At 34.2% G+C, this 21,713-nt stretch overlaps 1 protein-coding gene across 1 annotated transcript in view; it reads left to right on the top strand.

Annotated features, from left to right (window-relative positions):
- The window catches only part of USP47 (ubiquitin specific peptidase 47), a 105,852-nt gene that overhangs the window by 56,635 nt on the left and 27,504 nt on the right, over positions 1 to 21,713 (top strand). Inside the window, exons 6-10 of the mRNA XM_057747659.1 lie at positions 192 to 337; positions 879 to 958; positions 2,916 to 3,065; positions 19,705 to 19,800; positions 19,880 to 20,032. Of these exons, the coding sequence (XP_057603642.1) occupies positions 192 to 337; positions 879 to 958; positions 2,916 to 3,065; positions 19,705 to 19,800; positions 19,880 to 20,032 (625 nt within the window). The remainder of the gene's footprint in view (positions 1 to 191; positions 338 to 878; positions 959 to 2,915; positions 3,066 to 19,704; positions 19,801 to 19,879; positions 20,033 to 21,713) is intronic.

Genomic DNA, 21,713 nt, shown 5'->3' with positions numbered 1-21,713 from the left:
GTGAAAGCATACATTTCTTCTAAATTTATGAATTAGAGAAAGACTAATGTTTCATTAGATATTAATAGCTTCAGTTAATATTCAAACTCTGTAAAGCCCCCAGAGTTAATCTTACATTTGTTATGATGTTAATTTTAATTATGCTTTAAAGAATATTTTATATATAATTTTCAAACATTTCATTTCAATAGGTGGGAATTTGAAGAATCTGAAGAAGATCCAGTGACGAGTATCCCATACCAACTTCAAAGGCTTTTTGTTTTGTTACAAACCAGCAAAAAGAGAGCAATTGAAACCACAGATGTTACAAGGAGCTTTGGATGGGATAGTAGTGAGGGTACTAATTCTCTTATAATGATAAGTATTTGTAATAGTCAAAGGAATTCTGAGAGACCATATTATAAACAAATGACACATATTAACATCTTAACTTTACCTTAAACCTTGTCATTGCTTTTTGCTGGCATTTAAAAATAACTTATTTTTAAAATTTAAGCTCTGAGGCATACATTTTTGATCAATTAAAATTTTCTTGTAAAATAAGGTTGGTTATACTCTGTTTTTATGTACTTAAACTAAAATTTTCAGTGTGTTAGCTTAGATTTTTATTAACATATTTCTTAACTCTACAGTGAAAAATAACAAAAATAGCAAATATTGTAGCACCATAAAGCATATGCTGTTTATATAATGATGAGCTCTCCTGATTCATTTCCTTGTGATTGCCTTTTTATAACTATAATGTGTATTTTTGTTCTTTTCACATGTAGCATTATTTTGTGTAGACTTTTCCATATTTCTGACAATTTGCTTTTAAACAAATTGTTTCATTACACTAAGTTAATAGCTCTTTTTAATTAAAATTTATCTTAAAATAGCTTGGCAGCAGCATGATGTACAGGAACTGTGCAGAGTCATGTTTGATGCTTTGGAACAGAAATGGAAACAAACAGAACAGGTAATTTATCTCTCAACTTGACGGGAGTGTTTTTTAATAAATTATTCATTACCTTAAAGTGACTTTATTCTATTGGAATGTTTTAAAACTTGGGCATTAGTTCAGTTGTCAAAGTACTGTCAATTTCCTTGTTGGGTCCTATGATCTAGGTGGTCTCTTTTTAGCTAAGAACTATGTAATTCATACGTGTGCATGTGTTTTCAGGATGATTTTTGAACAGTATTTTCCAATATTTGCTAAGTAAATTAGATGTATTATCTGTAACACATTATAAAGTATACATCGTAAAGTATATTCATCTAGCATTACCTTCTTTTTGACCAGTGAGGTATAGTCATGCTCTTGACACTTAGGATCCTTGTTAATCTGACCCTATTCTTCTTAACCAATGGAAGGAGGAACAGGTTATAAGTAGGGGAACAGTAGATATATCATTGGGATGAGGCATAAGACTGAACTGGATGGGGCTAAGGACTCAGTACATAGGAGGGTTTATGCTAGGTGTAGTGATAGAAGATCATTAGGGATAAAAAAGGAGAAGAATCTGAAAGGTGGCCTGGAGAATCTACTATCTGATTGGAACTATTATGATGGCCTAGACTAGAGCTTTTCAAACGAGACTGCGATCCATTTGTTTCTGAAATCAATTTAGTGAATCTACACTAGCACTTTAAAAAAAAAAAAGGAATAAAATAGAAAACTATAAGAGAAGCATCACATAAGTAAGGGTAAGTATTGTTTTATGCAACTTTTGTTACAGTTATATGTACTGGGTTGCAGTGTAAATTAATTTCTTACTGTGGGTTGCTGTCAAAACTGTTTGAAAAACACTGGATCGAAACACTTAAAAATGCCCTCTCAGGTAGGAAAGACATAATCAGATATAACTGGGGCAGGTGAGTGAAGAAGGCTTTGTTAAATAAATAGTATTAGACAGTTATGGTCGATCCTAGTTTGAAGGCTTATAAATCCTATTTATTTGAAGAGGTATAAATTTAAGAAAGAGGTAAACTGTAATATGCTTTTTCCTCTTATCTGTTCTTACTTAAGAGATATTGGAAAAAATTTTAAGTTCATTTAGTGGTCTAGTTTCTCTACATAATCTATAGGATTGTATTTTCGTAACTTTATGTAGATGGTATTAGGGGGTGTTTCTTTTTTGTAGGTCTGAAGGTACCCTTCTTCCTCGTTACATCCCTGTGTGGGTCAACACTTCTATTAAGACCAGCTGGGGCATTCCTTCTGAGTTCCCAAGTTTTGGTACAAGAATCTTGAGGCAAGACATTCACATGGAGGGTCCTTACTTAGGGAGTTACCTGCCTCCTTTGGGCCAGAATAGCCCCAGTTGGCTAAGTTGGGGGAGTAAGTGAGAGATCCATTCTTTTAGGTGAGGGTGTTTTGAGGGAGATGGAGTTAAAGATTTTTTTCAGTTTCTGTACATTTAAAAAAATTACAGTATATTTTTCCTTAAAATTGTTTTGTGTGTATTACTGAAAGTTAAAAAGTTTTATTTAATCTTTGAGATATAGGATATTATTTTAGAAATCAGAATATATTATTGTGAAAGTGGTGAGATAGATATATAGCTATAAAAATAGCAAGTTATTTAGTTGTATGATTATCAATATGCCTAAATAATTGATTATGATGTATTTTCATCCTAATTGAGAAGATAATGGGCTTAGTAAAATAAGTTGATAACTGATTTCAGCAAAACATTTTAATAGTGGGATTTTTAGTGATGAGAGAATTGAAATAATTTTTGCACACTCTTAATTTTGTTTTTGTTAAGCCTTGATTTTTTTCTATAAAATTTTAGATTAGATAAATCTTAAAGCTTTCTAAAACTTCAACAGGAAGAATCAATATCCTTTTGAAAATCATTCTAAAAGGCATAAAATATTGGTAACTTATTTTTAAGGAGCCTTTTAAAAAATATAAATGTTCTTATTTTTAGGCTGATCTTATAAATGAACTGTATCAAGGCAAGCTGAAGGACTACGTGAGATGTCTGGAATGTGGTTACGAGGGCTGGAGAATCGACACATATCTTGATATTCCATTGGTCATCCGACCTTATGGGTCCAGCCAAGCATTTGCTAGTGTGGTGTGTACCTTTCAGCTGACTGCTTGTGTATCCATACACAGAATACATAATAGCACAGTGGTATAATATATCCTAAGGTAAGTATCATCCTAGATACACCTTCTTGGGTTGTTTGTCATTCCTGCATTTAAGCTAGCAAGATCTAGAAGATATTTGAACCTTCAGTGAGTCCTAATAGTGCATGTATAAGAGGGGAAGTATATGCAAATATACTGCCTCATGGCTCAACCTTTTATTCTTTTTTAGAGGTGACTAAGATTATTTCACTTTATCTTTTCTTTTTAAACCTCTAAACAATCTATTTTATAAACGCTGCTTTTTTTATTTTGGCCTAGCCATGCAGCTTGTGAGATCTTGGTTCCCCAACCAGGGATTGAACCTGGGCCCCTGGCAGTGAGAGTGTGGAGTCCTAACCACTGGACCGCCAGTGAATTCCTTATAAATGATACTTTTGTGAATTTTTTTTTTTTGAAAGTACTTTTTTGTTTTGAGGGTATTGTTTTGTTCCATATACTTTTTTTTTTTTTTTTTTTGGGCACACGGGCTTAGTTGCTCCGTGGCATGTGGGATCTTCCTGGAGCAGGGATCGAACCCACATCCTCTGCATTGGCAGGCGGATTCTTAACCACTGCGCCACCTAGGAAGCCCCTCCATATACTTTTAAAGTTGGAAGAATAAGCTCTGGTTTTTATGACAGAGGCCACATTTTTTTTTAAAAGAAGCATCCCTAGTCTAAAATTTAAAAATGACCCAGGCATTGTATAAGCACAGATAATTTGAAGAATCAAAACTATATATAATTAACTTATTTATATATTATCAAATTGGGCAGTTAAGATTTTCTCATTCCTCCTTTTGTTATCTATTTTTTAACTGCTTTTTGATAATTTTATTATTGCATTTTATCCTTATGTTTGTGCATTTAATTGCTTGTACAAAAGGAGAGTCATGGAAGGAGTTAAGTTGACATTTAAAATTAGAGTTCAGAAACATTTATTTGAACCTGTTATGAGCCAGGGGAAACTTTCAAAGCTACCTAAGATATCTGAAAAAGTAGAATTTCATCATGATGTTGCTTTGGATCTTTCTTACGCTGCCTTCAAGCCAATGGTGGCTGTAGCTAAAATCAGTGTTCTTAAAGCTTGTCCATGCTTTAGCCTCTGAAATAGTGCTACAAGTATGGTTTAGTACTCTGGCCTCTAGGACAATTGATGCACTTTGCTTTTTTTCTCCTATTTTTATATGACTATCAGGAAATAATCAGTAAGAAGTCATGGAATCAGTGGGAATCCATAGAAGAAGACCTTTCCTGGATAGTGGAAGATCAGGCCTCCTTTGCTCCACTGTTTTTCAGTCAGCTTCCTGAATAGATTTGAAAAATTTTGTTAAGTGCTTAATAGTACCCTTCATAAATTGCCATTCTAGGTATATGAGATTGGCCTTGGTTAGAGTGGCTAGTTTTATTTTTCATTTTTGTTTTGTTTTTACTTTATTTATTTTGACAGTTTAAGGTAGAAGTGACATACTGAAAAATCATTAACATATGTCTTTCAGTGACTTATCTCCCAGCTCATTTTAAAATATTGACATTTGTTTAACAAAATATACTAAGGAAATATTCAGTAGTCCCAAGTGATGTACACTATTTTTTCTGCTTTATTTATGAAAGTATTTTTTATGTAAGATTTTTCACATGTATGTTAAGTTTAGGTGTTTTTGTTTGTGTTTTGTTTTTTACATATATACTGAATGTTGAGGAAGCTAGTTTTATTTGTGTTATGTTGGAGTCTAATATTTGTGTATTCAGCAAATATAATTGTGTAGCTAAATCTTTATGTTGTTATTTATTCACCTGCTGAATTGTCACCACTCTCTTTAGTTACATTATAGACATAGCAATAGAATGATTTAGAGGATGTTTTGGGAGAAATGAAAAAAGTCACATTTCTAAATGAAGTTTTCCAAATTCTCTCCTGCACTGATACATGGATGGTGGTGGTGGTAGTGGTGGTGGTGATTATTCAGTGCAAATTGGAAGTTACGGCTATGAAGCAGTATGTGAGCAGGTTTATAACACACATGCACTAATAGGGCTTGCAGAAGGGAACCTAAAACTTCCTAGACTTTGCTGGAATCTCTTGAGGGAAATTGCAGCTGGTGAAACTACCCAAGACAGGGGTTCTAAGGAGGATACTACCTTCAGAGAATTTTGGTTAGAGGTAAGTGGTTTCCCTTTATTTTCTGAATACCTATAACTTACACTTCTTAAACTGCAGAAATCATCACACATCATCTAAATTTAGTGTTATATCACTGCTTGCCATTGTGTATTTTGTTAGTTCTGTGTGTTTTAAGAAGAATTTGGTATAAGTGTGGATTGTAAATATCTAGTTAAAAGAAGCATTATAAAATCTCATTCAAACTATTATAATATTTGGCCTTAATTTGAGTTGAACTCTTTTAAAATTTATTTTTCTGCTTTTATTAATGTTCTCTGGTGTGTTTGCCTTGTTAGCTGTTTATACATACATACACAAACATACTTGAATACATGCACACATATGTACACACATGTACTTACATACACATACAACATTGATGGTTATATGTTCTTATTCTATATTCTGTTTAGTGAACCACATTACTATAGTTATGTATGTTCAATGAGGTTGACACTTGGTGTTTACTTTCAGATAATTAAGTGTGAAATTCTGTTAAAAATGAAACTTTTTTTATTAAACTTCATCCAATTTCTGGAGTTGTTTTATCTGCATGTTCACATAAACTTGAGAATAATATTTAAGTTTAAATAAGTATGGAGTTGCCACTTAGTTAATTTATCATTATAAAATCTGTAATCAACTTTGGTGGTTATTTTTCAGCATGATTGATAGCAGACTAGTCTTTTAATAAGTGCTAGGACTCACCTATAGTTTTTTAAAAAAGCTTTTCATCCTAATATTTTCTTTATTTAATCGTTTCTTAGTTATTATAATATTTATTAAATTTCCGGTCTTCATTTTACCTGGCCAAGTAGTGAAAAGAGTTCTTGTGCCGTTCTGTCTCTCAGATTGCGTTCTGTTCAACACTAGTCTCCAATGGGATTTAATAGATATTTGAGAGAAGGCTTCTGATTAAATAAATTTGGGAAACTGTAACTGTAATTCTCTCTGGGAAGTTTACAGTGCACATTTAATTTTAAATGCCCTGAGTGTTCCTGTATTAGAGAAATTTGTTGAACTGTGTTTAACTAACCTTTTCTCTGTGGGACATGTTAGTATTTAAAGGGACACTAGGCGTCTAAGGAATATATTTTGTGAAGCTGTACATTAGATTAAGGTGATTTAAGGAAGTCTCTACTTTGTTACATTAATAACATTTATGTCCTTGGGACATGAGGGGGAGTGAGAATACTAAAATATATGTTATAATTTCCTGTTGTTCTACATAGTTTGTTATTAATCCTGAAAACTTAGTATCAGCTGAAAGATTATATTAATCTTTTAAAAAACTTGATTCTCAGTGATTTATTAGGTAATTACAACCTTTTATTTTCACTAGAGCTGTCTACATAAAACCAATCTCTCTGAATTTTATAATCAAAGAAACTGAATCTGCTCATTGCCAAGCATATTTGAGAATGTATTATTATAAGATGGTGCTTCTAAATATGTATCTAATGATACATAAAAATTGAAAGTATAATTTTTATTGGTTAATTATGAAAACATATTTCATAAATTAAATGAACATGACAGAGCCTCATATGTTTGACATTAACTCGGGAAGCTTTTTCTACTTAATAGTAAATTTTATTTTTTATTTTTTTAATAGTAAATTTTAAACACTATCTTTTTATAGATACCCTTTGTCATATATTTACTGAGTTGCTTATTCTGTGGCAGGCACTATTCTAAGGCATTTATATTAGGATAGTTTTATTCTCTTTTGGGGTAAGTACATTTAAATATTTGTTTATTATGACAAGATGTGTTCAAAAGTCTGAAATTGGATTTAGCTGTATAGTTCCATATAGTGTCTTTGGAAAGAGCAGATTATGTAAAAGACTTTTGTTCTGTAAGTAAACATAATTTAATGATCATTTAAAAGTTTTGAATAGAAATTTGTTAAATTCACAAGTATTTATGAAATTATAAGTATTCCAGGTATTTAGTATACACAAGTTTATATCATAAGTGCTACCCTGATTTAACAGGTAATTTGGAACATTCTTCTATGGCTGGCGTAGCCGCATAACTCATTTGGATGGTAGAGTAGTCCAGCTTTGTCCAAATATGTAAGCATCACATAAAGAAAACTCTCTTCCACAGACTCTACCCTCATTTTTCTAGGAATCTGTGTGGTTGGACATAGTGGGAACCCGTTTAAAAAGTGGGGACTTCTGCTTTCAGGATGATGGAGTAGATGTACATTGCCCTATTCCTCCCGCTAAAAGAACTGAAAATCTTGAACACTATATGTAAAATAAACATAAGAAGACTCTGAAAGGTGGAGAAAAGGCATAAAGACTAGGGACCTCAGGATTCAAGGATTGACATGGGGTGAGTTCCCTGGGTTTTCTTTTTGCTAATATGTCCCAAACTTGGAGCTGAAGATGATGGCAGGCTGGAAATAGCAACTAACACAGACTAATAAGCCTGCCCTCTTTAACCAAAAGAACAGGAAGGAGACAACCTGGCAAGGCAGAAAAGGTGGCCAGTAACTGCTGTGCTCTAGCCAAATACTACAGAAAGACTGTGGCCCCAACCCTAACCCATGTCACCCAAGGCTGAGTAGGGAGCCTAAACTTCCACCCTTATGAAGTTGTAACAAGGCTCTCCAACCACCTGCTGGAGTGATTTCAGAGAACATTGAGTAGGGAGCCAGGAATTTCTTCTCTGCTGGGCAGTACTGAACCTCCCCACTGCCATTCTCCCTTTCCCCTGGTTAACTGTCAGTAGAGACCATGTGGGGAGCCTGGCCTTACACTCCCACATAACAGTAAGGAGGTGCTCCTTTCCCTTCCCACTAGAGTAATGTTAGTGGAGGCCTAGGCAAGAGTCTGAACTTTCACCACTTCCCAGCCTCAAGGAGGCTACCCCTCTCCTACCTGTGGTGTCAGTGGAGGCCACAAAGGGAGCAGTAATGAGATACTGCTGCCTCTGACAGCCCAGGTGATGCCAGCAGAGGCCTACTGAGTAGCCAGAATCCCTACCCTTGTCAGCAGTAGTGAGGAGCCCCTCCCCACCTCCAGTATCAACATTGACCAAATGAAATTGGACTTCTATTCCCACCAAGCACTAAATAGGCAGAAACCTTTTCCCCAGCTGGAACAGTGTCAAAGGAAGACAGCTAAACTGGAAGATTTAAAATAGGGGTCTAGAATATCATAATACCCCATGTGTCCAAGTTTCAATTTAAAAAAAAAATCATTCTGTATTCTAAGAACCAGGAAAATTTCATTTTGAATGAAAGAAGAGAATCAATAGACATAAACACCAAAATGATAGATGTTAGAATTATCTGACAAATATTTTAAAGCAGCCATCATAGAAATACTTCAGTGAGAGTTCCTAAACCTACTTGAAACAAATGAGAAAATAGAAAGTCCTGGGAAAGAAATAGCAGATATAAAGAAAAATGAAATGGGAATTTAGAACTGAGAAATGCAAGAACCAAAATTAAAAAGTTAGTGGATAGGCTCAACAACAGAATGGAAGAGACAGTGTATAATCAGTGAACTTGAAGATAGAACAATAAAAATTGCCCAATCTAAATAATAGAGAAAATAGCCTGGGGGTCGGGAGGGGGGCGGTGATAAAGATCCTCAGGGACTCATGGGACTATAAGAAAAGGTCTAACATTTGTGTCATTGGAGTTCTGAAAGGAGAGGAAAAAGAAGGCAGGGCTAGAAAAATGAAGAAATAACAGCTGACAACTTCCCAAATTTGGCAAAAGGCATAAAGCTACAGATCCAAGAAGCTGAGCAAACCACAAACAAGATAAGCTGAAAGAACTTTACATCAACTTCAATTATAGTTAAACTTCTGAAAACTAAAGACAAAGAAAATATCTTGAAAGCAGTGAGTGAGAAGAGGTACCTTTTCTTACAGGCGAAAAGCACTCTGATTTCTCATAAGCAGATTTTTCATCAGAAACTATGGAGGCCAGAAGAAAGTGGCACATTTTTCAAGTGTTGAAAGAGAAGAGCTGTCAACTAGAGTTCTATATCCAGGGGAAATATTCAGGAATGAAGGGAAGGTCAAGACATTCTTAGATGAGGGAACACTAAGGGAATTTGTCACTAGCAGACCTACCTTAAAAAAATGGCTGAAGAAAGTTCTCTAAACAGAAAGGAAATGATAAAAGGAAGGCATACTGGAACATTAGGAATGAAGAAGGAGCATGGTAAGCAAATATTTGGGTAAATACAGTAGGCTTTCCTTCTCCTGAGTTTTCCAAATTATGTTCGATAGTTGAACCAAAATTATAACACTGTTTGATATGGTTCTAAATGTATGTAACTGTTTAAGACTACTATATTATAAATGGGAGAAGGTAAAAAGACATAGAGGTAAGGTTTTTGTACTTCACTTGAACTGGTAAAAGGATGAGACCAATAGACTGATAAGTTTTGTGTATGGTAATGTAATACCTAGAGCAACCACTGAAAAAGAGATTAACTCAAAACCACTGTAGATAAATCAAAGTAAAATTCAAAAAATCTTTTCATGTGATCCACAGGAGGGCAGAAAAAAAGAAAACAAACCAAAAAATTAAAATAGCAGACTTAGTTACATGTAAATGGTCTAACTATACCAAGTAAAAGCCAGAGAACAGCATATTAGATTCTAAAAATGTGACCCAACAGTGTGCTAGCTGCGGAAACTCCCTTCAGTGTATTGGTATAGGCAGGTTGATAGTAAAAGGATTGAAAATGATACATCATGTAGACATTAATCAAGAGAAATGAGGAACGGCTATATTAATATCAGGTAAAGTAGACTTCCAAGCAAAATTACTAGAGACAGAGATATCTAATGATAAAAGGGTCAGTCCATTAAGAAGACAGCAATCCTAAATGTGTATGTACCAAGTAACAGAGCTGCAAGATATATGAAGCAAAAGCTGTCCGAACTGAAAGGAGAAATTGACAAATCTACAATTATAGTTGGAGACTTCAGTGCCCTTCTCAATAATCGATAGGTAGAATCTCTAGACAGAAAATTAGCAAAGGTATGGAACTTAACAATGCCGTTAACCAACAAGATCTAACATACATTTATAAAGTGGTCCACTCAACAACAGCAGAGTATACATTCTTTTCAAGTGCCTGTGGACTACATACTAGGTTAGACCATATCCTGGGCTGTAATAAAAACCTCAGTTTAAAAGAATTAAAATCATAGAGTGTGTTTTTCAGCCACGCTGGAATCAAATTGGAAATCAATAACAGAAAGATACCTGGAAAATCACCAAACATTTGAAAAATAAACAACATACTGCTAAGTAATCTGTGAGTCAAAGAGGAAGTCTCAGGGGAAATGTTTTTTAGATGCTTTGAACTGAATGAAGATGAAAATACAACATCAGAAATTTTGAGACACAGCTGAAGTAATACTGCTGATAGGGAAACTTACAGCAATTAAATGCCGGCCTTTAGTAAAAATTCTTACATTAGAAAAAAGAGGAAATATTTTGAATCAATATTCTAAGCTTCCACCTAACCTGGAAAAAGAGCAAAAGAAACCTAAAGCAGCAGAAGTAAGGACATAATGAAAGAGCAGAAATCAGGGAAATTGAAGACAGAAAATCAATAAAAGGGAGCTAATTATTTGAAAAGATCAATCTGATTGACAAACCTGTAGCAAGACTGACAGAAGGGGAAAAAAGACAAAATTTTCAAGTATTAAGAATGAAAATAGTACCACTGCAAACCTTGTAAATTTCAAAAGGATGGTAAGGGACAACTCTGCACACATAAATTTGATAACTTAGATGAAATGAACCAAAGCCTCAAAGAGCACAAAGTACAACTCATCTAATATGACTTTGATCATTTGAATAGCCCTGTAACTGTTAAGATATTAAATTCATAATTTAAAATCTCTTAAAAAGAAAATCTGTAAGTTGGGATGGTTTCACTGGAGACTTGTACCAGACATTTTAGCACAGTGAACACCAATTCTACATAATCCTTTCCAAACAAACAGAAGGGAAGGAACCCTTCCCAGTGTATTTTATGAAGCTAGTCTTATCCTCATACTAATCCAGATAAAGACAGTTAAAACAACAAGAAAAAACAAAACAAAAAACTAAAAAACTATAACCAAGCCAGTATTCTTAATGCATATAAATGGGAAAATCCTTATCCAAATATTGGCAAATAGAATTAAGCAATATATAAGAGAATTATATACCATGATGAAGTAGAGTTCATTCTAGGGATTCAAGGCTGGTCAGTATTTAAAAAACCAATGACTGTAATCTACCATATTAAGAGAGAAAAGAAAATTCGCATGATCACATCATTTAACTTAGAGAAAGTACTCGGCACAGTTTAATATCCACTTATGATTAAAACAAAAATTCTCTGAAAACTACTAATAGAGGATAATTCCTCAACCTGGTAAAGAATGTATCAAAAACCTACAGATAACAAACATCATACTTCATGGTGAAAGACTGAATGTTTCCCCCCTAAAACATCAAAGTTATCTACACAAAGATGTCTGCTGTCACTCTTACTCAGCTCAGTGCTGAAAGTCACAGCCAGTATAGTAAGGCAAGAAGGGAAAATAAAAGGCCTACCAAGTAAAGGAAGAAATAAAATTGTTCCCCCTCCATTTTTTTAAATAACATAATTTTTTTGTATAGAAACCCCCAAGACATTTACCGAAACAAAACCCTAGAACTAGTGAGTTTAGAAAGTACCAGGATATAAGATAAACATACAAAAATCAATTGTATTTTGAAATAGTAGCGAAGAAACGTGGAAATTGAAATTAAAAATACAATACCATTTATAGTTGTGGAGGAAAAAACCCTTAGGTGTAAATTTAACAAAATATGGACTGGACCTATGTGCTAGAAACTATAAATTCTGAAAAGAATATTTAAGTAAATGGAGAGACATACTGTACTCATAGATTGGAAGATTCACATGGTGAAGATGTGGGTTCTCCCCCAAACTGTATAATTTTAATGAAATTCCTTTCAAAGTCAGACAAGATTTTTTAAGCTTATTCTAAAAAAAATAGCTAGAATAGCTAAAAGAATTTCGGAAATAGAATAAAGTAAGAGAAATCAGTCTACTTGATCTCAAGACTTATTATATGGCTACAGTAATAAAGGCTGTATTGGAGAAATAGACAAATAGATCAGTGGAACATAATTAGAAAACCCAGAACTAGATCCACACAAACGTGCCCAGCCGATTTTTTAGAATTTTACAGTGCAGTGCAATGCAGAAAGGATGGTCTTTTCAATAAATGATGTTAAAACAATTGGGCATTCATATATACAAAAATGAACCTCTACTTAAACCTCACAGTTTGTAAAAAATTAACTCAAAATGGATCATAGACTTAAACATAAAATGTAAAGTTACAAACTTTTAGATAAAAAGATAGGAAAAAATCCTCTAGATGTAGGGTTAAGCAATGAATTCTTAGACTTGATACCAGAAAGTACAATCCACAATGGGAAAAATTGACAAGTTGTATCTCAACAAAATTGTAAAAACATTTGCTCTTTGGGGACTACCCTGGTGGTGCAGTGGTTAAGAATCCGTCTGTCAATGCAAGGGACACGGGTTCAATCCCTGGTCCAGGAAGATCCCACGTGTTGCGGAGCAGCTAAGCCCGTGTGCCACAACTACTGAGCTCATGTGCCACAACTACTGAAGCCCATGCACTTAGAGCCCATGCTCTACAACAAGAGAAGCCACCACAATGAGAAGCCCATGCACCGCAACCAAGAGTAGCCCCTGTTGGCTGCAACTAGAGAGAAAGCCCATGCACGGCAACAAAGACCCAATGCAGCCAATAAATAAATTAATTAATTAATTAAAAAAATAATAAAAATAAAAATATTTTGCTCTTTGAAAGCCCATGTGAAAAAAAGAGGCTACAGACTGGAGAACATATTTGGAAACCACATATCTGACAGAGGACTAGTATCTAGAATACATAGAGATGCCTCAAAACACAATAGTAAAAAATGATAACAGTCCATTTAGACAATTGGCAAAAGACATAAACAACATTTCATCTAAGAGGGTATGTAGATGTCACATACAGGAAAAGATGTTCAACATCACTAGGGAAATGCAAATTCAAACCATAATGAAGATAACACTCTCTACCAACAGAATGGCTAAAATAAAAAAATAATGGCAGCACAAAAAGCTGGCAACAATGTGGAGAAACTGAATTACTCATATGTTTTTAGTGGGAATGTGAAATGTTACAGGCAGTTTCTTGTAAAACTAAACATGAAATTACCATAACCTCCAGCAATTGCACTCTTAGTTATTTATCCCAGAGAAATGAAAAGTTATATTTGTTCATATGGTCTTTATTTTTAATATTCTAAAACTGGAATCAGCCCACATGTCCTTCAACAAGTAAATGGTTTAACAAACTGTGACACATACAAACCGTAGAATACTACTTAGCAGTATAAGGAACAAACTACTGATACACACAAAAACTTGAGTGAATCTCCAGGGAATTATGCTTAGTGACAGAAATCTCTCTCAAAAGGTTACATGTGGTTCCATTTATATAACATTTTTGATACAACAAAATTTTAGAACTGGGAGACAGATTAATCATTGCCAGAGCTTATAGATTAGTTGGGGTCAGGGGAAGGATTGGTAGGTGGTTACTATAAAAGGAGAACATGGGGGATCCTTGTGGTGTAGGAACTGTTCAGTCTCTTGACTATGGTGGTAAATACATGAGCCCATAAAGGTAGTAAAATTGTGAAGAACTTACTGCACACACATGCACAGACATAAATGAGTACACTGAAACTGAGAAAACTGAAATAAAATTGGTGGGTTATAGCAATGTCAGTATCCTGACTGTGATATTATACTATAGTTTTGCAAAATGTTATCAATTGGAAGAATGGCAAAGTATACAGGAGGCTCTGTATTATTTCTTATAATTGTATGTGAATCTTCAGTTGTCTCAAAAATTTCAATTAAAAGTAGATGGCTTAAGTAAAAATAAGAGTTCTTTTCCTAGTTTAAAAGAGAAAGTGTATATATTCTGGGAAAGATAGTTGACTCTATCTGTAAGGAAGACATGTAACTATCAGTAGCACAAAATTGCTAAGTATGTCAAAATCGGTTAGAAAATAGTTATCAGTGGTGGTTCTAATTTATCTTTTGTGGTTCAGTCTGAATAATAAAGTAGCATATTTTAGCAACCATTTCTTCATTCCAAATGAAGTAGACATTAAATGACAGAGAAAGAATTTTATATATAAGAGTAAAAATAAATGAGAGGATTTATAGGCAGCACTATTCCTTGGTTCTGTTGATTGCGCTGTACCTAGATTTTCTGTATTTCTTATTCAGAGAACCAAGGATTCTCTATATTCTATTCTGAACGCTGAAAATCGGGGTCTAAAAAACTCTGCATAATTACATTTTGTATAATATATAAGGAGGTGTAAGCTCTAGAAAATAAAACTATAATCTTCACTCTGGAATGATGAAAAACAATCACAGTCAACCCAATGCTAGTTTGGAAACATGGCGCAAGAATAATTAAACATACTTAAGAGAACAGCTCATGGTAAGCAGTATAGTGTTTTGTGTGTATTAATAATGGCATAATGTTTATAATATTTTGTTCCATTTTTATGATCCATAACTTATTTTTTGATATCTGAAATATGGTTTGGCATGATTTTTAGTTATCTTGTATATCACATTAAGTGAAGATGAGTGTATATAATCACATTAGCCCATCATTTGCATAATTTATTTGTTGAATGAATGGATGAATTGAAGCTAATTTTTATGACTGACTAACTTTATAATTATTCTGGGGACAACTTTTTAAAAAATGAATAAGAAGCTGAAGAAAATTATTAATATAGCTTTAACTGGTTTCTGAATCTAAAGGTTAATGGTGGCTGCCTGAATCTGCATATCTCCACATATCCTCCCAAAACCATAGGCTAAAAGGAACACAAAGGAAACCCAACTAACCCATACCTTCTGGATTGCTAGGAGACAGAATAACACGAATTTCAAATTACCTGAAAGTAGCGAAATTATCAAGTTCCAGCGGAGCTTCCACTGCTGCTGCAAGACTGTATATGTGGAGAGCATGGAGTGGGATGCTTTAGAGACTCTGAAGCAGAAGAGGGGATTGAAAGACTTAAAATGAAGATAGAATCACCCTCAAAAAGAGAAAGTACAACAGTATGTGCCAAAATAGTGAACACAGACTGGAACTTGGTAGTTTACCTGCTACAGGGAAGGAGTTTTAGAGTGAGTAGGATTAGGAAGTGGCAGCCTTGGAGGAATTTTGCTACTAGGGAAGGAGATAAACAGAGAAGGGGTGATACCACTGAGTCATAGCAGTGAGGAGAAAACAAGAAGAAAAAGAAAAATAGTTCTATAAAACAAAAGAAGACACCAACCTCTTTTTCCCCGCTACCCATTCAAGAAATTGCACTTGTTGACAGAAGGTACTCACAAACTAAAATGTCCACAAAATGAGCAGGGGAGAAAAATCAAACTTACACAGCACCACTGTTGGAAGAAAACAGAAAATATATATCAAATCATTTCAGCTGATGAAAATTACACACACAACCTCAGGAAAATAACCACAAAGTAGCATACTGTAACGCAGTACTCTAGACCAGCGGTCCCCAACCTTTTTGGCACCAGGGGCTGGTTTTGGGGAAGACAGTTTTTCCATGGACAGGGAGGGGGAGGGCAGGGGCAGTGATGGTTCAGATGGTAATGCGAGTGATGGGGAGGGGCAGATGAAGCTTCTCTCGCTTGCCCACCACTCACCACCTGCTCTGCGTCCTGGTTCCTGACAGGTCATGGACGGCCCAGAGGTTGGGGACCCCTGCTCTAGACTAAATTAGGTATTCTCAAGCAAGCAAAGAGAACTTGGTATCCAAAACTTCAAGGAGAGAAATGGATTAAAGGGAAACAAAAACAACAACAAGAAATGCAACATGAGCTGATTAAACTCAGGAAGGAAATTGAAGAAAAGACAAAACTACATTAGAAATGAAGAAGTAATTATAAAATCCTGAAGAGAAAATAGAATGGAATGAAAATCTAAGGAAGAACAAACAATGAAAATGAGTTAAAGATGTAAAAATTAGGATCTCAGAGCAAACGATGGAAAAGAAAGACTGGCAAAGAAGATCAGCATAATTGGAATCTGCGAAGAATAAAAACATAGTAGAACACAACTTATAAACTATAATTCAGGAAAACTTCCTCGGAATAGGGGAAATTTAAGTCTACCTTTTGAAGGACCCACCACTGTACCTGGAAAAATGGACCTGGAGTGATCAACTCTGAGACATATTTTTAGTAAACTGTTAAACTTGAAGGATAAATTGGGCTGGCATCATGCGTTTGAAGAGCAGCATGCAAATCATGTCAATAGAAGAGCAAAGTCAAGACAAAGAACAGGCTAAGGATTTGCTATCCAGCCAAGTTTTCCTTCAATTATTATGGCAATAGAAAATCAATTTTTGAGTATTGAAGAACTCATTGACTATTGTATCCATAAGCCTTCTTGAAGAGTTTATTAGAGGATGAGCTCCATCCATCCAAAGGACCACTGGGGAAGCCTCAGCAAAAGGACTGGGAGCATTTAATGTATTAAATTGTAGAATTAAAGACTAAGTAAAACAAGGGTGGGGACATGGATAGAAAAAAGTGTGAAATGTTATGTGTTAAACAACGTACACAGAATATCACTCTTAAAAAAGGAAAAGAGAGCGAGAAGGGAAATTAGAATGAGATCATAGACCGTTAAATAGGTGGGAGACCAAGGATACCGTTTAAAATTGGCCGACCAGACACTAAAGCTTAAGTAAGGAAAAGGAGGGGGGAAGGATAAGGGCACTAACAAAAGTACATATAAATGTGCTAGAACAAAATTACTAACCTTCCTAAATAGTGAAAGAAAATGTAAAAAATAGCAAAGAAAAACACCATGTAGAAAAAGAAACAGTAAATATTACTTAATAGAGCAGTTAAAATATACAGTAGTGACTGAGATGAAACAAAACATCAATCATAGTAAATATGTATGGGCTTAAATTGCCTATTAAAAGATTTTCAAGTTGGCTTATAAAACAAACATTACATTGAAAAATTTGGTTTAAGCAAAAATCCAATAGTGGATACTAAACTAAGGTGGAAATTTCTTTAAGGCTTAGTATTTTTGTATGGTCTCCAAGTGTCTCCTTGCAAATTGCTTATTAGCTTCCAGTGGAAAAAAATAATAACCACATAGTGAAGAAACTGGGCAGCACCTCGAGCAGGTTATTGAAGTTAATATCACCAGTGAGGATGTTAGAGACCTCATGCCCTTTGACTGTGACACCCTTAGAACACATCCTTACTTACTTACATTAGTCTAGTAGGGAATGCATGACCTGAATCTAACCATAAGGAACATCAGACAAACCCAAATTGCAGAATGTTTTATAACATAACTGGCCTTTTTCTTCAAAAATTGTTGATGTCATGAAAGAAAGGCTTGGAACTGTTCCCAACAAAATGAATCTGACAAGGCAGACAGCCAAATACAATCTGTGTTCCTGGATTTGATTCTGTACTGGATGCAAAGAAATACTACAAAGGACATTATTGGGATAATTGACAAAATTGGAATATGGACTGACAAAAGTACTTTACCCATGTTAAATATTTCCTGAGTTTGATAACTCTTTATGTAAGAATATCCTTTTTTTTAAAAAACAGTCACATTGAAGTATTAAGAGGAAAAGCAAGTATGAACCTGCTCGCAGGTGGTTAGGAAAAACACATAATGTGTGTCTGGGTGGGAGAATGATAAAGCAAAGGTAGCAAAATGTTAAAAGTTGGTGCGTCTGAGAAAAGCGATCGAGGGAATTTTCTGTTCTTTACACTTTTCTCCGGGTTTTTAAAAAAAAAAAAAAGATAGCTCTGGCTATGAACTGTAAGTCAGAGATCAGTACATACACATAGTTTAGTAAAGTAGAATTTGAGTTACATAATTTTCTCACTTTCCCCCTTTACCACCCACCCCCCTCCTTTTTTTTAAGATACTGAGTATTTTACCAGTTCAGTTTCCATTTGGAAAGCACAAGTGATTTGCTATCCGTCTGCGTTAAGCTACAGATATGATTGCTCTTAAAGCTTTTTTCTCTCTTATGTTTGTAAAGAATTTGCCTTTTTCATGCTTAAAATATGCTTTAGAGGAAAAAAAAATCGTTTTCTAAGTGTGTCCTTTCCTATAACCTCCTGTAACATGGTCGATTATGTGGAGAAAAGCCAGCTATTTGGCCCCTTCCCCATCCCATTGGTGCTTCCTTGTGTTCTGAGGACCGAAGAGGAGATGAATGAAGTTAAAAGCGTTTTGTATATTTATTCATATTTTTTATTTCATTCCAAAATGAGCTATACCGAGCAATATGTGGATAGTAGTTTTTATATGCCTTGCTAGCTCTTTTACAGCTAAGTCTGTTTTGCCAGATCAAGCTCCCTTATCTTTTGAGGAGTCCTATATCAAAAACATTTTTGAAGGTATTTTGTCTTAATGATTCCACTTCTTTTTCTTTATATGTAATAAATATTGTCAATAGTACTACTTAGACCATGTCTGAGGAAGAGAGATGACATCAAATGAAATTGTGCAATCCAATTTTATATGTTGTATTAACTAAAATTTTTTAATTGTGAAAAATCAGTGATGAAAAATTAAAATAAAAATTTTATGCCTACTGATTCTTCAACAGTATTCATACTAGTTTCTTGCTTCTGTCTTAAAGCTGTGTGGAGAAAAGAGAACTGCATGTTTCCACTAGGTGAACAATCTAGGAGCTCTCATACATTTTCAAGTGGAGCAGTATCTGACAAGCAGTGAGAAGGTTGCAGAGTAGTTTTCAGTCTTTATAATTAGTGCAGTGGTGGATTACTGACTGACCTTAAATGTAGTGATGAAGGATAATTATTAGATTTTTTTAATGTACGAATAGTATGAGTTCTTACAGTGACACATGCAACTGCTTTTCTAAGAAGTATGGAATTATGTTTTAATCTAAAGATTGAAGGTTTCTATTAGATTATTTAGCCAAAAACCACAACGTAAAATCTATGAAAAATAGGCAGAAATGACTAACTGTAATGTGCAACACTAGGAAACACAGAGCTCATACAGAATGAAATAAAGTAATTTTTTGCTGGGTTTTTATAATGATAACATCATTTTGCTGTTGATACCTTTTTTCCCTTTTTGCATTTTGAATTCCTAATATTCTAGCTGTTCTACATGTAAGTATTTTGGCAATTGCAGTGTTTTTATATTCAGGGCTTTGTCATTAATATTGTAATATTTTACAATAATTATAAAACAGTTTTTTTTCTAACTAGGAAGAAGCATTGCATGCATTTATTCAGCCAGAGATCCTGGATGGCCCAAATCAGTATTTTTGTGAACGTTGTAAGAAGAAGTGTGATGCACGAAAGGTAAATGCCATGTAGAAATTAATATTTAATTATCTGAGATAATATTCAGTATTCAATAGATTACCCCACTTTTTTTTAGGGTCTTCGGTTTTTGCATTTCCCTTATCTGCTGACCTTACAATTAAAAAGGTTTGATTTTGATTATACAACCATGCACAGGATTAAATTGAATGATCGGATGACATTTCCCGAGGAACTAGACATGAGTACATTTATTGATGTTGAAGATGAGGTAAGTACTTATAAATTATACTTTAAATAGTCTTCTTTGATCGAAGTAACTTGTGATATTCTTTGAAAAGGCAAAAAGGATATTAAACTCTGGAATTATTTCTTTAATTTGAGTGATAATCTTACGTTTCATAATTTTCTTAGTTATTGAAATGTACCAGTCTAGAGATGGGCTGCACTTGTATTTCTGGTACATGATAAACACAGAACAAATATATTGAATGAACGAGCAAACCGGGTAGTATGGCCTTAATTTCTTGTATTGTCTTAGTGTCTTTTTTCAAGCATTAAGGTTTCTGGGTTATTCTCACTTAAGGTTTACCAGCTCTTAAATTGGCTCGGTTAGAAAGCTAGATAATAAAGGTATTTTTCTGTGTTTCTTAATTTTTTTAATTAAAACTTTTAAAATAAAAAATTTAAAACTATTTAAATATGTTTGAGAATGGGACTTTGAGGGCACAGATAATGCTCATTAATTTCTTCCACTAATTGACCTCTCCAAATTCTCTGGTTCCTCTGTCCTTATCCGGTAAAAGACTCATAATGTCCCACTCTATTCTTTTGGAAACTCTTCTGATTTAATTATTGGGAATATTTACAATCACTTAACATAGTTGTTATGGAGTGATAAATCTTTCTTATTCTCAAAGCTGCCATGAAGCATTTTTTTCTGATTGGAATTTATCACAATTGTTAAAAATGCCTTTCCCCAGAAGCTCAAAAATAATTTTAAACATTCTCAAGTTTTATTTATGCTGTTAAGTACTAAGTGGCAAATGTTTTCTGAGCTTCACTTTCCTTGTCTGTGAAGTAAGGATGATAATTGCTTTGTATAGCTTTATATAAGATAAGCTTTTATAAGATAAAGTAAGTGTTCATTGAATGGTACCTGTGACCAGGTAACATTCTTTGAAAGGTTTAATTTGAAATTATATCTCAAACAGTTGTGCTTAAGCTAGGAAATCTATCCAAAGTATACCAAACTTTCAAAGGAGATTCCTACTCAGAGATCAGTATTAGATGGGTCTTCTGTATATACCTAACGTATTTCTTGTAAAGGGAAGTCTTTTCCAGGGGAATGAAACAAAGTTTTACAAGAACTTTTAGGAAGTTCTGGGTCCATTTCTTGGGAGAAGAGAAAACGTTTTGGCTTAGTTAAAAGGAGTTTCAGGAATGATCTCTTTGGACTTTGTGTAGAGTTCTAAAGTTGATTTTCACCTCCATTTTTCCTTGAACCAAACTTTCTTGAGGGATGAAGACTGTACGTTAGATGCAGTCCTTACAACAAAGTTCTAGGCAAAGAGCTGGTACTCACTACGTATTGTTTGGTTAATTCAAGAACTTCTATGCAGTGCCTTAAACATATCAAGTGCCTACACCATAGAGAAGAATTTTCAAACTACATATTTAAAATATTAAAGGAAAAAAGAGGACAAGAGTTGTTTGAGGATTTCTAGGAAGAATTCTTTAAGTTAAATTTGTCTGAAAGATTTTTTAAAAAGGAAACCACTTCATTTTGCCATAAAAGCATGGAGGAGTATTATTTACTGTTGTTACATTTCCACCTCCTGTAACTGGAGTATAATGTTCTAGAGGATAGATACAGTGTCTTGTTTTTCTTTCTAATTGTTTGTAATACCTAGCATGGTAATAAACCGAGTTGAACTTTTTATTCAAAAAAG

The sequence above is a fragment of the Hippopotamus amphibius genome, chromosome 9, assembly GCF_030028045.1.
Source record: "Hippopotamus amphibius kiboko isolate mHipAmp2 chromosome 9, mHipAmp2.hap2, whole genome shotgun sequence".
NCBI lineage: Eukaryota > Metazoa > Chordata > Mammalia > Artiodactyla > Hippopotamidae > Hippopotamus > Hippopotamus amphibius.
The sequence above is the reverse complement of the archived record's forward strand: the minus strand, read 5'-3'. Positions and strand labels throughout refer to the sequence as shown.